This window comes from Silurus meridionalis, chromosome 14 (assembly GCF_014805685.1).
Source record: "Silurus meridionalis isolate SWU-2019-XX chromosome 14, ASM1480568v1, whole genome shotgun sequence".
Lineage (NCBI taxonomy): Eukaryota > Metazoa > Chordata > Actinopteri > Siluriformes > Siluridae > Silurus > Silurus meridionalis.
In genome coordinates, this window is record NC_060897.1 from 12109243 (window position 1) to 12125763 (window position 16521).

Sequence of the window (16521 nt, forward strand, 5' to 3'; positions counted from 1 at the left end):
TTATTGAATTCAATAAAATTAGGCATCCATTTAGTAGTTGAGATGACAAATGATGTAAACAAGTAACATGCTTCATAAATGCAGTTCATAATTGATTTTTGTAAATAATTTATTTAATTATTCTTTTACAGTATCATTCAGGTCATTAGTGCAAATATGTGTAAACAAGCATAACTCGGGATTATTGAAATCAAAACCTCATTGAGAGAATTTGCAAATGAATAATTGAGGTTTAACGTCAGCAGTGTCAGCAATAATTTCTTAACTTCATATTAGCATTATCTGAGTAAACATGAGCACCATCCATGAGACGCTTCAGTGTGCGCGTTAGTGTGCACTGCAGCAGGCCAGTATGTTGTTTAAGTGAGTTTTGGTTTAAACAGACCCAACTGCAGAGCGAGCATGGCATGTGCAGGAATGCGCTCTTTAGGCTTCTTAAAGTTGTCCTTCTCTTTTCGTAGCACACGCAGAACCTCGATAGGGTCTGACTTTCCTGTGAACTTCTGCACACCCTCCTCGCTGTCATGTTATACAGATAAACACAGGACAAGAACATGACATATAAAAGTGTACACAAGCCTTATTTTAACTTGCAGAAAAGCATTGTAGATTATTTACAGAAAATTACCATGGGTAAGGGTCACACTCCAACGTTTATGCAATCTTCACTATTATATACTGCATTACTTTTCACTCATCAAACCCTAAACTACAAGTTAAACCCCAAACACTTTCAGATTAGACAGAAAGAAAAAGAAAAATCCATGACAACTAGTCATAATTGAGTCACACAAAAACTGGGTAAAATCTGCAATAAAGATGAAAAAAAGTATATTTTACAAAAACAACATGAAAAGGTTTTATTTTAGTTTTGTACAGGCTAACCTTGCCTAGGCCATCTGCCTGCAATGATTAAGACTGATAAAGGAGTCGGTTTAACAAACACAGCTGTAAATGCTGCCAATATGCCCAAATATAACTCCTCGTGTATAACTGTATCATCATAGTCAACGTATAACCTAAAATATATTTTTATTTACACATACATATATATACACACACACATATTTACACATACATATACACACACACACACACATACACATTATATATATATATATATATATATATATATATATATATATATATATATATATATATATATATAATGTGTGTGGATATATGTATGTGTAAATAAAAATATATTTTAGGTTATACGTATGTATGTATATACACATACATACATATATAAAGGTTTAAATAATCTTATACCAAACTGCCTTAGTTATTCTGAGATTATTTCTATACCTATGTAGAGCTCAAAGATCTGCCAAGTAAGGACATAACAGTGAGGCTCATGTTTAAGGGTTTTATGCCAGGTTATGACAATGATGTGGACAATGCTGTCTATAAAAAAGTGATAACTATGTTCACACTATTATAATTCATATGTTTAACACTAATCTCACAAGTAGATTATTAATAGTTGGAATAGTCTTTCAGTGGAGTTGGACTGTAACTGTTGAACTTTTAATGGTGTTTTTACCCTCATATATGTATTGTGGTGTCCAAATTGTAAAATGTTACAACTTTAATTCTGGTACTTTTAGTAGAAATGTCAGTTTCACCATGTGAAGGACTTTCACAAAATCACCACTTAATTATATCCGAAAGTGATTGAAAACTACAGCTTTATTCAAGAATTCAGTGAAATCTTTGCTTCTTGCATGTATTCACTTGACCTCTTGATGATACTGTTACCTCTAAGGATGAATGAAAACGCACTTACGAGAGACGGAGGAACGGATTGTATTCAAATTCCTCCATCAAAGTTGATGGCACTGTTGGCTTGTCGTCGTCATCTCTTGCCTAACAATTAACTAACCACGTGTTAAAAAAACGTATGCAACAATCTGCAGAGAAATACTATTAATGTTAAATGAACTAAAATACTGTATTTCAGTAAATTGAGCACTGTTAGGGAAAAGGCTGACTGTACCCGAGCCCAGCTGAGCTTCTCCTTCACCCTCTCGTTATCTGGTTCCACCAGCATTGCAAACTTCAGGTTCTTTATTGTATATTCGTGACCACAGAAGAGCTTCTAAAAAAACACAAGGCTTCGTGTGAATACAAACAGAAGTGTCGTAAATCCCAATTCAGACAGTCTCTTTTTGCTTTATAACAAACTTTAGGGCAGCAATGACATACTGTGTCCTGAGGCAGAGCTCCCAGCACCTGGGTCAGGTTGTGGTACATCTGCTCGGCTGTTCCCTCAAAGAATTTCCCACAACCACCCACGAACAATGTGTCCCCTGTCAATCAGAGCATACAGGACAACCAGTCAGACTTCAGCAAATACATTTATTTATAACAATAACCACTTTATAATTGTGAGTATCATGGTAATACATGCAGGATGGGACATCAAATCTATTTTAAATATCGGCTGTTTTTTGCACTTTAACTGGAAGTGAACTGAAATTCTTACTCAAATGCATCCTTAAAGGAAAACATCATGCACATGACCATTGCAAAACAGGAACTCATGTATGAGCTAATGACAGGAATCATCTTATTAACTTACCAGTGAACAATGCAGGGGAATCGGGACAATCGTCTTCCCACAGGAAGTAGCACATGTGTCCAGATGTGTGGCAAGGTGTGAACAGGCACCTCACATTTATAGCATTAAACTAGAAAGATAACACACAAATCTATTTACTGTTATAACTTTTATCTTTGTGTTTAGTGGTACTGCTTAACCATATAAAGCATATTAAACATTATGCAATATGAGCTCTGTATTAAATGTAACTCTGTTGACTTGCATTAGTTTTATAGGTTTGTTTTGAATAAGTTAAATTTAATTTTCCCCTTCACTTGAACTAGGAGACCCAAACCTACCGTATTCCAGCAAGACAACACCCCTGTGTACATAGTGAGCTCAATGAAGATGGTTTACATGGGTTGGGGTGGAAGATTTTTAAATGGCCAATAGAACTCTGACTTTAACCCTACTGAACTCCAAAATGTAGTGGAACAGCTTCCCAGACGAGTGAAAGTTAACAGCAAATGGGGACTAAAGGTGAAGTGGGATGTTTAATATGCACATACAAAGCTTTTGTTCATATAGTATATTTGTGATGTGTTTAGATATTCTGGTGCTAATTCGTTGGTTTTTGTTTTCATTACACCCAAGTGATGTAGTAGAATAATTTAACATAAGCGAGAAAGCACAGATTTGAAGGTTAACTTAAAAAGCTATTACTTCTTTTTACTCTCAATTTTCCGGTAACATGCAACATCTTTTAGCTCAATCGGTGAGATGAGGTTCAGCATGATGGTGCTAAACGTTTGGACCCCTTTGTTTGTGTGTACAGATGTGGAGGTGTGAGAACTGGACAGACTAAAGAAATAAAGAGCTGCTGCACACAGTTTCTTCAAGAAGAGATGAATTGTCATTGGAGCAGTCAAAAATGCAATGTGTGTAATGTAGGAAACTGGTAACGGAAGTTAGAGTATAGAAACCTGCTAACAGACGAAGTTTCAACCAAAACCTATAATCACTGATATTAATGTCACACCGATATCTCTAAAATACATGGAGTCCTTCATATCTCCATAAATAGAAAAAGAATAAGTTTACATGATATATAAAATCATTCTATATCATTCTCATGGCTGTATCGGGAAGCTGTAAACATGGCAAGCATGTTACACACGTGACACTGTTGTCAAACTTGTGTTGCAGACCAACTATGTGCTGTGGGTATTCTGTACTTAGTGACCTGTGCATGGAGAGGTATTGGACACGGTATTCCACTCAAGAAATCTAGAAATGCTCGTTTTTACATGCTAATAATCAGCATGCTTATTGTGTCTGATTGTCACAGATACCTTGAGCTCCTGGCCATGAGTAACTTTCTGGGTCAGTCCTGTGATGCGCTCGTCTCCTCCATACACTTGTAAATCAGGCAGGTCCTTCAGCAGAGCCTCATTGCCACGTGCATGATCCCTGTACAATTTATATCACACAACTAAACACAAGGTGACACCTCCAGGATGATGTGTTCAGAAACAAACAAACAAACAAACACACACACACACACACACACACACACACACACACACACACACACACACCTACCAGTGATGGTGTGTAGTTAACACTGCTCTGAGTCTCACTCCCTCTCTCTTTACTATCTCAAGCAGCTGTCACACATGCAACACAACACGTGGTTAAAACAGGAAGCAGTGATTTATAAAAACACATCTCAAATTGCTCTCTTACCCGGTGAGCTACAGCTACATCAACAGCCAGGGCTTCTTTACTCTGTTCATCTATAACCAAGTACATGTAGTTGTCCTCCAAAATGGAAATAACCTTCACCCTCATAGCTCAAGGCACTCACAAGCTCTAAATATAATCTTATAATCTTTAGCATGGATTTACCTTTATTTATTTATTTTTTTTTTATCGAGCATTAAACTACTCAATATTACAGTTAACATTCAGCCAAATAACATTCACTTGCAGGTTCACCAATATTGGCCCAAACTTAAACGCCTGTATTCTCCCTATATAGGTGCACTTCATACTAAGGGATAAACTCATGGCTTATGCACTTGTGCACTTCATATTCGATAGGAAGTCGTTTGGAATTTAGAGCCGAGTGACGTCACGTTTCCGGGATTGTGCCGCAACAGAAAATGTTTTACCTGATTTCTTGTCTACAGTGAAATGGTTCACAGAAATTGTGTGATGAAATGATTCAATCATGCAAAATAAAGAAGACATTTCTAGATGGAAATAGAAAATCGTCCATTATTTTATTTTTTTAAGTATGTAAAGTTGTCTAGAAAACAAAGAGCTTCAAGCTATATTCAACTTCCAGGTTCTGAGCCCTAAAGGGTCACGATGAGTTAATAATAAAAAATAAAAATAAAAACGATAATTTTTTTGTGTGTGTCCCCTTGTTACCTTTATAGAACCCCCTTTTGGATCCATTCAATTAAAAAAAGCAAACAAAAAAAAGCTTACATTCTCTCACACCATATTCTATGATCTCCAGGTTTTTCACACATAACAGTCTCTAGAGAACAGAATGGTGTAAAAAGCAAGAAATAAACATTGTGTGCAGAGTGGTTTTAGGCTCAAACGCCTTGCTGATAAAAGAGATAATCAGAAGTCTGTCTTCTTCTTTTGGCTTCTCTCATTAGGGGTCACCACAGCGAATCAACCGTCTCCATACCCCCCTGTCCTCTACATCTGCCTCTTTCACACCAACTATTCATAAACCTCCTGCTTGGCCTTCCTCTTTTCCTCCCTCCTGGTGGCTCCATCCTCATCATTCTCCTACTGATATACCCCATGTCCCTCCTCTGCACATGTCCAAACCATCTCAATCGAGCCTCCCTCACCTTGTCTTCAAAATGTCCTACATGCGCTGACCCTCTAATAAACTCATTTCTAAACCTGTAAATCCTCGTCACTCCCAACAAAAACCTTAACATCTTCAGCTCTGCTACCTCCAGCTCCACCTCCTGTCTTTTACTCAATGCCACTGTCTCTAAACCATACAACATCGCAGGTCTCACCACAGTCCTATAAACTTTCCCTTTCACTTTTGCAGACACTCTTCTATCCCAAATCACTCCTGCCACTCTTCTCCACCCACTCCACCCTGCCTGCACACTTTTCCTCACAGATGATCAGAAGTTTCTAGTAACTAAAATAATTACTTTTTACAACAGAGTTAAGAAAAACATCTTAACATGCAGAAAACATTAAATCTTGAGGTGGATGGGCTATAACAGCAGAAGTTCCACTCCTATAATAACAAGAGTCTGTGGCAATCATGGGCACTGACTCACTCTAACTAGACAGTTGAAGTTGACTGATCTTTGACTGGACAGGACTATAGCCCAATTAGTTTTTTCTACTCCTGAAATATGCTGTGCATATAATTAAATCCCAAACAAACAAAAAGGCTTTTGGCCAAGAATCTGGAAAAAAACATGAGTTCCTGCTATTACACATACGATGAGAGCGCAGCCTAAATTTTGACAAAGTTGAATTTGGGTAAACTAAGTGCATCACCCAGAGCATCTGTACATGAAGGAGCATGCAGCAGCAGCTTCACCCTACAATACAATAGTTAATCGACAATAGTTTTACACACACAATGTGGTTATGAAGCTAATCATCAGAATAGATGGCAACAGTGTATTTATTCACCAAAATATAGTATACATGTGAAACAGATCTATGATTAGAAATAAAGCTAAAAGGTTAGGAATCTAAAGATGTTTGTTCTCCCAGGCTTTTTAAATTTTTTTATTGATCACACATTTATATACTCATTCTTCTGAGAACAGAAATTGAAAGGCAGGATACAATAATAATTAAGGCATGGCAACTGTTGCATCTATATGGAAAATTAAAAAGATCTGAACGTTCCATATTTGGTCATGCATACTCCAAGCCTGTAAATGCATTTTCTCTCTTAACGCAAAGATAATAACCACCTGCCATCTTAAAATAGCGTTGAATTAACAAAAATTAAACATTGCACATTAAGACGTCTGTATGCTAATTAAGAATCACAAAGAATGTAAATATTTTTTAAAGCAGAAACATCTGATTCTGTAAGTGCCACTTAAAGAGTACCTTTACTTTAGAAACTGGATAGGTGCTTGCTGCAATTGATTTTTGCACTCTCTATAGTATAAACCTTAATCCGAACTGAGCTCTTAAAGTGCAACTTCAACTCTAACACAATTAAAGAAATCTTAAAATACTTATATATTATATATAAAAAGCAGCAGATGTGCCAAGCCAGCAAAATACTTCAGTGCAGCTCTGAGGCCAACCCAGGCATGATAATTCTTTGAACAACATGCTGGTCAGAGAAACATAGAACATTTGAAATCAATTCTACCCCTAAATGAGCTTTCAAATTTTGGATTAACATGAAAGTTCTTTTTCTTGTGTATAGCCCAGTTTGTGTTAGCGAAAATATGATGTGCCATAAAACAATGCATTGTAATGAAGAATTTCCTAAATGCATTAAAGGCTGCACACAAGCTCAGTCCTTGGGCACTTTGAAGCCGTCCTTCTCTTTCCGGATACTCCTCATCGTGTCTATGGGGTCATGTGTCCCAGCGTGAGTCTGTACTGATTTCTCTCTAGAGCAAAAAGCAAAATAGTTGTACTTTAAAAACAAACACTGGACAATTTGCTGAAAATGCCCTGAAAATATGCCTTACGAGTTAAATTGTAGACTAACATGTAAAGAGCGAACTGAGAAGCTCAGTTTCATTTCTAGGTTAGAAACAGAATATTAGGGGTGTAACGGTACACATATTTGTACCGAAACATTCCGGCACAGGGATTTCGGTAAGGTTAACATGTGATTGCTATCCTTTTTACATGCAGAACATAGTAAAAATCTTTGTTCCATCACAAACATTAAGTGGCGGGCCGCAAACTTGGAACACTCGGGAACACGATTTGTTTTGCGCATGTGTGAAATCGCTGCCACTTCCTGTTATCACCAATGTTTTTACGACAATTTAGCGATACAGATTATTTTGCATTTTATGTACAGCTTCGAAGAATTTCTCTTAAAAGCAGAAAATCCTGACAATTCTGCATACTGAGGGAGTGAATTAATGGAGGATGAAAGGTTTGTATGCTGAAATGAGTAGAACAGTAAAGTAAAACATATCTTTAGAAAATTAAATGCACAGACAAACACTTCATTACACTTATGTATTACCTAAATGGGGTTTAACAAATGTAAACTATTTCCATTTACTTAATTTTATATCATCAATTTCATTTGTGCCAATTTTAGTGATTACTCAATTTAATCAACGTAATAAAGTGTTTGCATACTATTTTATTGCGTTCTATTTTATTTTTATCCTTTTTTTAATTTTTTTTTTATTTTTATTTTTTAAACGAAGCAGGCTTTTTTTTTTAGTTTTAAAATGTAAACTAAATTTTCACAAATGTTAATAATAATAATAATAAACTGCATTAATAAATAATAATAATAATAATAATAAAAAAAGTAATTTAGTGTTTTGCATTTCTTCCCCCTATCGGTAAAGAAGTTGGATTGAACCGTCATTTAAAAACCGAGGTACATACCGAACCATGAATTTTGAGTACAGTCACACCCCTACAGGGTACTGAAATAAAGTATCCCAAAATGACCCAAACTAATTTCAGTTTATTTTGTAAATTGCAGTTCTTCTTGAGTATATTTCATATGATACTTTAAATATAACTGTGAATGGATGATTTTCTACCTGACTCTCATGAATGGGTTGAATGTGAACTCGTCTGCCATTGTGGAAGGAATGGTTGGCTCTCCGTTACTGTATTTCTCCTAATTAAAACAACACGAGAGGTGAGTTAAAGTCAAATCAGATATAAAAGGGTTTATATCATAAGTTTAATTTAACTGAAATAACATGATATAGTACCTTAGCCCATGCCAGTTTTCTCCTGATGGCCTCGTTATCTGGTTCGACATGGCGTGCAAATTTTAAATTGTTGATCGTGTACTCGTGACCACAGTAAACACGCTGGAGCACAACCAAAGCATGTGACTACATAGCTTACAAAGAGTATTCTATTATGTATGGATGTTTCATATTATTTCAAGTTGTGAGCAGAATACATAAACAAGGCAATTGTAGTGGGTCAGTTGTACGCTGTGGAAACATGTCATGAAATAAACTTTACCGTCTCGGGAGGAAGTCGGCCCAGGACGTCTACCAGAGCCTTGTACATTTCCTCAGCTGTACCCTCAAAGAACTTTCCACAGCCTGCCACAAACAGGGTGTCTCCTGTACATGATCAGAAAATATAACGCTGCAGTGTAAATGCCAAATGCTTAAGTACTGTTCAAATAATGCAGAACATACCAAGGAAATTAAATTATATTGACTGCATTGAACTTTAATACATACGATCCATCATGTATTTTAGTCATGAGTAAGTAATTAAATAAAAATGGCGCTGTAATCGGAAATTAATAAATAACAAACGGGTGAGATTTTCCAATAAGTGTATGTCCTGGATACGTGCATGTCTTCTAAACCCACAGCATTTTTCCAACAAAAACGTCCTTTTGATGAACTCACATTATAAACCATTTCAAAAGCCATTCTTTCACTTAAGGAAGTGGCGTCTTTGGTCCTTGCACATTTGCAGTTAGCGAACACACACATTCAAAACATTGGTGGGAGACGGCTTATGCTCAGTGATATTGCGCCAGTTTATTTATTCATAAATATTTTCAAATTAAAACTGGGAACATGTTGTTCATGCTCTTTCATACAACTAACTTGCTGTCGGAAAATTGGGTAAATGTACAAACACCCTGCTTAAATATTACTCTAGTAAACGTAACATGTTACATTTCTAGTTGAGTAAAAATTGACTTTACTTTATATAGTATCAAAACTATTTTCATTGTTTTTACAATTTAAGTTTATAAGGACATGTATGAGGACAGTGTGACAGCAGTGAAGTGTTAATGTTAACAGTCTCCTCACAGAAAACTTTTGTTTAAAAAATAAAAATTTTTATTATTATTTTTATCCCTAAAAGTACCTGTATTATGGCAGTTACTATAGAATATAGTTACTATAGTTACTATCCTATAGGACATGTTGGAAAGAGTTTGTTGATACAAGCCTGTAATATGATGGTGCTATGGTTTTACATATGTCATATCTGTATCATACCTGTAAACACCACTGGGGGTTCAGAGCTATTTTCTGATGTCACAAAGTAGCAGATGTGTCCACTCGTATGACATGGTGTAAACAAACACTTTACATTGAGCGAGCCCACCTACACAAACAGCAAACAGGTAAAAAAGTCAGTGGTTATAAGTGATATGCTGGTCTGCTCTAAATAGGGTACAACCATAGTAAAAAGAAAACCTGGCAGGCAACAGTCACTGAATCACACGTACACCTAGTAAAATTCTGATACGCTCCAGTATACTGAATATATTTTAAAGCTTCATGACCTACTAAATTGAAAAGGAAGAACTAGAAGTAGGATAGGATTTAAATCTTTCATTTCAACTTCAGAACTTGAACATTGCCAATATTTTGACATAGTTTAAGAGTACAAAATGAACTGATTAAGCTCAAGTCCATTTCACAAGGACATGTGGCTGTTTAACTCTTAGCTTGCAAGCTTTTATCTTTATGTGGACTGTGTATTTTAGTTTGTTAAACTGTGTATGTTTGTTAAAATGTTGATTTTCCTAATCTGATTTTTGAAGAAAAGTTAAAAACTAGTAACACCAGATCCAACTTTTTATAATTAAATATATATAATATTTTGTATTTTACGCTAAAGAATGTTATAGGTTAAAAGAAATTCTCTTTACTCTGAAATTCTCTATCTCTGTACATCTCCCTCTCCCTCTCTCTCTCTCCAGTTTAAGAAGATGGTCCTCACACTCAATCAAGGATCATAATGAATAATTAACTGCTTTAATGCTAACTGATCATATCATTTAAATGCATCAGGCATGAATTTATATTTTAAAACAATTTTAATTTTTTTTTTTTTATAAACAATTTTTTATGTAAACATGCTAATCCAGAAATTATTTTTGTTTACACGACCCCAAATGCAAATTATCAATCTTTTTAATTAATGAAGCCCAGAACATTGAAATTCCAGATTCATATCTTATAATTACAATAGCACTACTATATACTATATTTTAAATGCTGAAATATGTTTGTGCAGCAATCCTATTATATAACCTCTATTAAAATGGATCTTGTCAAAATGTGACTGCCAATAGCATTTTTTCAAAGTTTTAGTGCAGAAAATCTGCTTTTAATATAAAAACAAAAAACAAAAAAAGAACTAAAAATAAAAAAAACCTAATGAAAAAATAAAGAAAACATTATCTTGCAACCCTATTTGCATATTCAAATCAGCTGATTTGGGAACTCCTGTGCTAATACTTTGTAAGCAAGTGCAGATATTGGAAAAATGATCTGACTAGGAAACAAGCAGGAAAGAAATATCCATTACTAGCATAATAACTTACTTTGAAAGTGTTGTAATGTGTTACTTTTTTGGTCAAGGCTCCTATTCTGTCATCGCCTCCATATACAGTTAGCCCTGGGACCAACTTCACCATCTTCTCATTTCCACCAGCATGGTCCCTGTCAGCATAACACCCCAAAACACACCAAATAAACAAGAGGATGTAAAGGTCATATCATGCATAAACGATTAAAGATGGTCTTACCAGTGATGATGAGTAGTTAGAATGGATTTGAGCCTCACACCGTGCTTCTTAACAGCATCAACAACCTAACCAGAATGAATATCTGCTATCCAATCAGGATGCATAACGTTCTTAACTACAGCAGTTAAAAAATATATATAATTAAAAAAATAAAATAATTTAAAAAAATGTCTTGCCTTCCCAGGCTCCACTGGGTCCACAATGGCTGCTTCTTTGGTGTCCTCATCAATGAGGAGGTACATGTAGTTATCAGTGAGTGCAGGCAGTAGCTCTATCTTCATGTTTGATTGCTCCACAAGAGCTGATTTCCTTAAAGCAGGATGAAAAAATGCTGCTGGGATCTGGGTTGAGGCTTCAGAAAACACAAATATATTTTTTAAATGCTAATTTGGCATCAGAGTCATTTTAAATGATCTAGACACTGCCATAGCGATTTGTTTTACTGACCCTCAAAGTGGGAAACAGCAAACTGAACATTATCTAGGCCTTATCAGGTCAAATTGGAACATGTTTACATTAATAACCTGCTAGCTGGTGAGAAATTTCTGGGCTAAAGAGTCATTCTGGGACATCCTTAAGGTGAAAATAGATCAATGTTACACTGCTCAAAATATCAGCCCAATTCATCTAGTCTCCAGCTAGTTCTTAAAGTGAGGCCAGTGACATCATTATACATATATAAACATATACATTTACTTCTTCACAAAATTTTCTGATTATACTGAATTTTGGGTTTCCATTAGCTGTAAGCCATAATTAAATCTAAAAGAAATAAACAATTAAAATATATTAGTCTGTGTGTGATGAATCTATATAAAAGACAAGTGTCATTTTGTATTGAATTACTACAATAAATCAACTTTTTAATGATATTCTAATTTATTGACAGGCACACACAGTGTACATGTATGTATGTATGTATGTATGTATGTATGTATATGTATGTATGTATATATATATATATATATATATATATATATATATATATATATATATATATATATATATACACACACATACATACATACATATACATACACACACACACACACACATACATACTGTATATCTACACACATACACACACATACACACACATACACACACATACACACACAGAAATAGTATGTAGAGATAAACATATGTTATATGGCTGAAAGTTTGTGGACCCCTGACCATACCACCCAAATGTTCTTGATTAACATCCCATTCCACATTTTGTCCCTTTGCTGTTATAATAATAAAAAATACTTTCCACTAGATTTGGAGTATAACTGTTAGGATTTGTGCTCATTCAGACACGAGTATTAGTGATTTCAGGCACTGGTCTAAGTTCAGGTGTTCAACACCCAAAGGTGGTGAACTTCCAAACCGCGCCTTCACGTACGTCACTTGTGTCTGCTTATGTCATAGTGAAACAGGTGCGATTTCCAGTGAATGGAACAATCTATATGCCTATGACAATGTGGAAACAGTCTGGGAAAGGCTCACAGATGAATGTGAAGGAAGTGTGCACATATTTTCCCATATAAATCAACGAAAAAAAACAAAAAAAAAAGCCCCACCCTCAGAGGTCATGAATAATATAATCGCAACTATTCTCAGTTTACTACAGAGAATGGAGAATCAGTTAATATGTAATGTGTGTTAAGACACGTGGGAAGGGAAGTTGTGTGTTTATTTATGGCACAATTTTAGGATCCGAATCACGAATCGCATCAAGATCTCATGAGATCAGTGTCATGACTTTTTAGTTTTTGAAGCATTTTTTAAAGCATTATTTGTGAATATCTCTGAGTCATGACACTTAAGAATAGTTGACGAAGATAAATATAATATATTTAAGTTAATATTAGTTGACTGTGTTGGGCGACATCTAAAAAAAAAAGCATAGGATTTTACATCGCACACAAAAAATGTGGTCTCAGTCTAGAAATGCATACTATTGTCCTTAATAGTGCGTCCACGTAGTACACAAATGTTACGGTGGAGTGTACTACGAAGTACACAAGTGTGCAGTTTTGGTCGCAATGTTGATGGGACACAGCCCATCTGTTCACCGCGACCAAAACACAGGCTACATTTTCCTCAAAAGGAAGTCGTGTCAGTAGGACTGGTGGGGAAAATAAACACCGTGTGCACGTCAAGGCACATCTATTCAAATAATATTGCTCGTAAAGACATACCAAAGGTATACGCCGCAGCTCCGAGTGCGCCGAGACCGCAGGCACGGACCAGCCAAGACTTAAATAACATGGTAATATCGTGATTACGACAGCACGCACAGAGGAAGTTGAAAGTTAGGTTTGAAGTACAATCCCGCCCCCCTTTACCTTTGAACTCTATTTAACCAATCGGGTACGGGGGTGTGTCCACGTTAAACACTGCCGTCACTTCGTACCTTGTGTGACATGCGCCCAAAACGTTGTCTATTGGATAAGAAGTGCACTTGATAGCGCTATCTGAGGAGTCTGAGTAGTGAACAAGTTTAGGGAGGATAAAGGGGATTGCACTACAGCTCTAGATCGATGGTCTCGTGTTAAATCAGTAGGCTTAATTAAAAATTTAATGTCTACATTTATAATATAATTATACATTTTATAAACAAGTTAGGTATTGTGTATTTTTTTAAACTATACTACTACAATAACACATACTTTTTTTTTGCTTTTGTTCGGTGCTTTTGACATTCCGTGACAGTCATGATTAAAGGTCATTGAACACTTGTGATTCGTTTCTTCCAGGTTGAGAAGATTGAGCAGGGAGCATGGGCACGCGCAGTGTGACTCGTTTTTGGGAATGGGGTAGAAAGATCATCTGCGTGGGGCGTAATTTCGCGGAGCACGCCAAAGAGCTGAAGAACGAGCTGCCCACGGAGCCCGTGCTGTTCCTGAAGCCGCCGACGGCGTACGTGAAGGAGGGCTCCGAGATCCTCGTGCCTCACTACTCCTCCGATCTGCACCATGAAGTGGAGCTCGGCGTGGTGCTGGGGAAAGCGGGCAGAGAGATCCCCCTGAGCTCCGCCATGGAGCATGTCGCCGGATACGCGCTGTGCTTGGACATGACCGCGCGAGATGTTCAGGACAAGTGCAAAGCCAAAGGGCTTCCCTGGACCCTCGCCAAAGCCTTCGACACGTCCTGTCCCGTGAGCGACTTTATCCCCAAAGAGAGAATCCCAGATCCGGCACGGGTCGAGCTGTGGCTCAAGGTGAACGGCGTGACTCGACAGAGAGGCAGCACGGCGCACATGATCTTCTCCGTGCCTTACCTGATCAGCTATATCAGTGGGGTCATGGCGTTAGAGGAAGGAGACCTCATACTCACCGGGACCCCCAAAGGGGTTGGAGCCGTGCACGAGCACGACGAGATTCAGGCCGGTATCGATGACGTCATCAGCATGACGTTTAAAGTCAGCAGACGGGCTTCGATAACCCAATGAGACCAGTCCAGTCGATTTATCGATGCTGCTTTTAGTTTTAATCTCACAAGTCATGTGGTCGAAATATATGCAATCACACAATATATGGCAACAAAGTTTGTGGACACCTGACCATCACACTCATGTTTACCTTCCTCAAACTGTAGCACACAATTGTACAGAATGTTTTCATATGTACCAGTATTACATTTGCTCTTCACTGGGGATTACCACCAGACCTGTTCCAGCATGACTATACCCCTTTTACACAAAGTGAGCTCCACGGTTGGACTGGAAGAACTCCTGTCTTGACCTCAACAACACTGAACATCTTTGTGGTGAACTGGAATGCTGACTGAACCCCATGCCTTCTTACTTAACATCAGCTCCTGACCTCATTAAGCACAAATCCCCAAAGCCATGCTCCAAAATCTCATGCAAAGTTTTCCCAGAAGCGTGGATCTTATTATAACAGCAAAATCTGGAGCAAAATGTTTCAACAAGCACATGAGTGTTGTGGTCAGGTGTCCATATACTTCTGGCCATAAAGTGTACCAGTAAAAATGCAATCAAAATAAAAACATTTTATTTGCAATACATATATAATACAATAACAATTATGATAATGCAGCAGAACACTGTAGATTACTGTAATTATATTTTGATTAACACAATACCTCTTATAGCGCCACACTAAGGAATTGATTACATAAATAGTAGGAGGAAAATAATCGGTAAGAAATTTATTTATAATTTAATGAAAAAATGTTTTACAGCTTTCTGAAAAGCTCAAGATTTTAAATAAAACAGCAAAAATGTAACCCAAACATGAATTAAGGGGATAAAACAATATGTCATAGTCTTGTCCTGGATGGTCTGTGGACAACCTTTGGATCCACCACCATACTGGCCACTATAAAGTGATAACTGAAAATGTTTAAATGAAATGAAATAAAGTATCTTAGCAAGGATATTGACACGCTGATTGATTTCATTTGTGTGATTAGCTTAAAATAACGAATGTGCCATTATAATGTATGCTGTAGTTGCAAACTCATAATGAGTGGACATTGTATTAGCATGAAAAGACCATACATTAAATTTGATACATTTAATCTCCAATAATTAATTTTATTAATAGCTGTTTTTTGCAAGTTCAGTTGACCATAATATTCAAGCAAAATGTTGTAAACAAGGTGAAAGCTTAGGGAGCGGGTTAATGAAGATCTAGCCTCAGGAATACCTTATACACAATTGCAAAAGTGAGGTTTACGGTTATACATAAAATGCACACGTTTACATACACCATGCAATAGTAAATAATGAATAAAATCTGAAGTAAAAAATAGGATTAGCAGGTTTTTAAGAAAGTGTCATGTTGTTAATCACAGTGGTTGGCTGTGCATTTTACACCTATGCCTTCAGTGGTGCTAAACTTCTTAATACCATCATGATGATACCATGGCTGTAGAATCCATTAAAATTACACAGAAACGCAGTAGAGCAGAGCGCTACATCGCAGACATCTAGATACTAGGTAGAGACATCTCATGAATTGAGAATGAATGGCATTACTAAAGCATGAACCCCAATTCAACAAGTCTCTAGCAGAAGCATCAGTATTAACTGCATAAAATGATCGTGGGTTTTCTGTACACAGATATTTGTGCTTGTTCACTTTGCAACAGATGCAGGATGAGAGTCTGACTAGCACGTAGCCTGACCTCTAATCTAGTATGTGAAAAGGCTGACGTGTTTGGAGGGCTGAAAAGGGGCCTCAGAGTGGTCTGATTGGTT

General features: G+C 36.7%; 3 protein-coding genes across 6 annotated transcripts; 1 reads left to right on the plus strand and 2 right to left on the minus strand.

Annotated features, from left to right (window-relative positions):
- Positions 1-91: 91 nt before the first annotated feature.
- hagh (hydroxyacylglutathione hydrolase) lies at positions 92-4574 on the minus strand. The gene is made up of 8 exons (XM_046866473.1): positions 4292-4574; positions 4148-4212; positions 3898-4015; positions 2585-2693; positions 2209-2312; positions 2000-2101; positions 1790-1869; positions 92-519 (listed from the first exon to the last, which is right to left on the minus strand). Exons 1-8 carry the CDS (start codon positions 4394-4396, stop codon positions 360-362), a joined length of 843 nt encoding a protein of 280 aa, XP_046722429.1. The 5' UTR covers positions 4397-4574; the 3' UTR covers positions 92-359.
- Positions 4575-6321: 1747 nt separating this feature from the next.
- LOC124397071 (hydroxyacylglutathione hydrolase, mitochondrial) lies at positions 6322-13641 on the minus strand. Its single transcript, XM_046866528.1, has 9 exons — positions 13493-13641; positions 11483-11658; positions 11307-11371; positions 11103-11220; positions 9766-9874; positions 8759-8862; positions 8497-8598; positions 8320-8399; positions 6322-7188 (listed from the first exon to the last, which is right to left on the minus strand). Exons 1-9 carry the CDS (start codon positions 13560-13562, stop codon positions 7089-7091), a joined length of 924 nt encoding a protein of 307 aa, XP_046722484.1. The 5' UTR covers positions 13563-13641; the 3' UTR covers positions 6322-7088.
- On the plus strand, positions 13323-15695 carry fahd1 (fumarylacetoacetate hydrolase domain containing 1). 4 transcript variants are annotated; one of them, XM_046866532.1, is made up of 2 exons: positions 13323-13563; positions 14051-15695. In XM_046866532.1, exon 2 carries the CDS (start codon positions 14074-14076, stop codon positions 14743-14745), a length of 672 nt encoding a protein of 223 aa, XP_046722488.1. In that variant the 5' UTR covers positions 13323-13563; positions 14051-14073; the 3' UTR covers positions 14746-15695. The 4 variants fall into 4 exon arrangements, with proteins under 4 accessions (XP_046722488.1, XP_046722487.1, XP_046722486.1 ...); XM_046866531.1 differs by lacking the exon at positions 13323-13563 and adding an exon at positions 13727-13853; XM_046866530.1 differs by lacking the exon at positions 13323-13563 and adding an exon at positions 13787-13919.
- The last annotated feature ends 826 nt before the right edge of the window (positions 15696-16521 follow it).

Excerpts from the sequence above, each read along its gene's own strand:
- fahd1 (XM_046866532.1), top strand. The coding sequence starts at position 14,074 with ATGGGCACGCGCAGTGTGACTCGTTTTTGGGAATGGGGTAGAAAGATC.
- hagh (XM_046866473.1), bottom strand. The coding sequence starts at position 4,396 with ATGAGGGTGAAGGTTATTTCCATTTTGGAGGACAACTACATGTACTTG. Across the intron at positions 4,016-4,147 it reads TTAACTACACACCATCACTG|GGATCATGCACGTGGCAATG; the intron begins GTAGGTGTGTGT and ends TAAATTGTACAG. Across the intron at positions 1,870-1,999 it reads AGAAGCTCAGCTGGGCTCGG|GCAAGAGATGACGACGACAA; the intron begins GTACAGTCAGCC and ends GTTAATTGTTAG.
- LOC124397071 (XM_046866528.1), bottom strand. The coding sequence starts at position 13,562 with ATGTTATTTAAGTCTTGGCTGGTCCGTGCCTGCGGTCTCGGCGCACTC. Across the intron at positions 11,372-11,482 it reads ACCCAGTGGAGCCTGGGAAG|GTTGTTGATGCTGTTAAGAA; the intron begins GCAAGACATTTT and ends CATTCTGGTTAG. Across the intron at positions 8,400-8,496 it reads GAAAACTGGCATGGGCTAAG|GAGAAATACAGTAACGGAGA; the intron begins GTACTATATCAT and ends TGTTTTAATTAG.